A 2,483-nucleotide genomic window follows, 5' to 3' on the forward strand; every position below is an offset into this window, starting at 1 on the left:
GAACGGCTTGTGGGATTAGTGATGACTAGAGAAGTCTGAGGAAGGGAAATCTGATGGTGTGTGGTGATACGATGGCACAACGCATCAAAATACCACATAAAATATTACTACCTGGAGGTTCTGGGGTCCAAATTCCAATTAGATCTTGGCAGAGAGTCCTTTGTGTTGAGGCGGCACCAGAGGAAAAGGACCAGGGTGACATGGAGGTGTGGACCAGGCCAGTTTCTGGGCGCTACAAGCTGTGACTTAAGCATAGCCATGGAGGGGACCCATAGGGAAGTTAGTGGGCAGCCCTTGACCTCGGCCTGATGTGTATGTACTGGGTCAGGAGGAGAGAGCTGGTGTACTGATGACCCAGTCTTCGGCATACCTGGCAGTCTTCAGTGCTGCCATTTGTCACTGAGAAACAAGGCTGGCAGAGTAGGTGGGGGCTGAGACCAGGAAGACACACTTCATGTCAAGCCCTGGGGTTCTGGTTCTGTCCTAAAGGGAATGAGGGGATGTCCCTGGTGGTCGGATGGCTAAGACTCCATGCTCTTAATACAGGAGGCTTGAATTTGATCCCTGGCCAGTGAACTGGATCCCACATGCCTCAGCTAAGCGTTCACATGCCACAGCGAACATCAAAGATCCCTTGTGCTGCAGCTATGACCCAGCACAGCAAAGTAAAGACATATCTTGTTTAAAAGGGCATAGGATGCCATGGAAGGACCTGAGCACATGGAAGAATGTGTTGCTATTTCTATTTGCATACAATTTGATAAGGAGATTTCCACCCATGCTCCCTAAATAATTCTGTCCCTGAACTCTGCATACAAAATTTCAATTTCTTTATCATCAGAACCACCTCGAACCCTGAGGTCAGAGGGAGTCTGTGGAACAGGTTCTGAGGTCAGACAGACCTGGGTTTGTATCTGGGCCCCATTGCTTATTAGCTGTGTGGGCTAATTAACTGTGGGCAAGCTGCTTTACGTCTCTGAATCTCAGGTTCTCTAGGTCTCAGCCTTGGGAAAGAAGCAGCCATGAACCTCTCTACCTAGCCCCCACTCTTCCCTGGGTTCCGCACAGGAGGTGCTGTCCCTAAGTGCCATTTGTCTTCGCTTTACAGGCGTCACCCTTGAATCTCCTGGAATCTTCTCCCGTCCACCATGAACGCCTCTCACTTCTTGGCCTTGCTCTTCCTAGGATCCCCACAGGGTCAGAACAGGAGCAAGTCAGCGTCTCTGTACACTCCGTACAACTTCTCTGACCACTGCCAGGATTCCGTAGACCCCTTGGTCTTCATTGTCACCTCCTACGGCATTGAGACCATTGTGGGGGTCCTGGGCAACCTCTGCCTGATATGTGTGACTATTAGGCAGAAGGAGAAGGCCAATGTGACCAACCTGCTTATTGCCAACCTGGCCTTCTCTGACTTCCTCATGTGCCTCATCTGCCAGCCACTCACGGCTATCTACACCATCATGGACTACTGGGTCTTTGGCGAGGTCCTTTGCAAGATATCCACCTTTATCCAGTGCATGTCAGTGACAGTCTCCATCCTCTCGCTTGTCCTTGTGGCTCTGGAGAGGCATCAGCTCATCACCAATCCAACAGGCTGGAAACCCAGTGTCACCCAGGCCTACCTGGGGATTGTGGTCATCTGGCTCATTGCTTGCTTCCTCTCCCTGCCGTTCCTGGCCAACAGCATCCTAGAGAATGTCTTTCATAAGAACCACTCCAAGGCCGTGGAGTTTCTGGCAGATAAAGTGGTCTGTACTGAGTCTTGGCCACTGGACCGTCACCGCGTCATCTACACCACCTTCCTACTGCTCCTCCAGTACTGCGTTCCGCTGGCCTTCATCCTGGTCTGCTATGTCCGCATCTACCAGCGCCTGAGGAATCAGAGGCGGGCGTTCCACAAGGGCACCTGTAGCTCGCGGGCTTGGCAGATGAAGCGGATCAATGGGGTCCTTGTGGCAATGGTGGCTGCCTTTGCTGTGCTTTGGCTGCCCCTGCATGTGTTCAATAGCCTGGAAGACTGGTACCATGAGGCCATCCCCATTTGTCATGGCAACCTCATCTTTTTGGTGTGCCACCTGCTTGCCATGGCCTCCACCTGTGTCAACCCTTTCATCTATGGCTTTCTCAACACCAACTTCAAGAAGGAGATCAAGGCCCTGGTGCTGACTTGCCAGCAGAGTGTCCCTGTGGAGGAGTCTGAGCATCTGCCTCTATCCACAGTGCACACGGAAGTCTCCAAAGGGTCTCTGAGGCTCAGTGGCAGGTCCAACCCAATCTAGCCAGGTCTAGGGCTTCTTCTTGCTCTGTTCATTGCCAGGCTCTGCCACCTAGCTAAGTGGGCACATTTCAACCTGGGGGTGGCCTTCTGTCATTAGTGGCTTTGTGGGGCCTAGATAGGGTAGCAAGGGCCTGTTTCTGTATCCAGTTGCCTTGTGAAGCCTGGTGTTCATATGGTTCCGCTATTGTTCCTGGAAGAATTC

At 52.2% G+C, this 2,483-nt stretch overlaps 1 protein-coding gene across 1 annotated transcript; it reads left to right on the forward strand.

Annotated features, from left to right (window-relative positions):
* Window positions 1-1,148: 1,148 nt before the first annotated feature.
* NPY4R2 (neuropeptide Y receptor Y4-2) lies at window positions 1,149-2,282 on the forward strand. The gene has a single exon (XM_005909991.2). It carries the CDS (start codon window positions 1,149-1,151, stop codon window positions 2,280-2,282), a length of 1,134 nt encoding a protein of 377 aa, XP_005910053.1.
* The last annotated feature ends 201 nt before the right edge of the window (window positions 2,283-2,483 follow it).

This window comes from Bos mutus, chromosome 28 (assembly GCF_027580195.1).
Source record: "Bos mutus isolate GX-2022 chromosome 28, NWIPB_WYAK_1.1, whole genome shotgun sequence".
NCBI classification, from domain to species: domain Eukaryota; kingdom Metazoa; phylum Chordata; class Mammalia; order Artiodactyla; family Bovidae; genus Bos; species Bos mutus.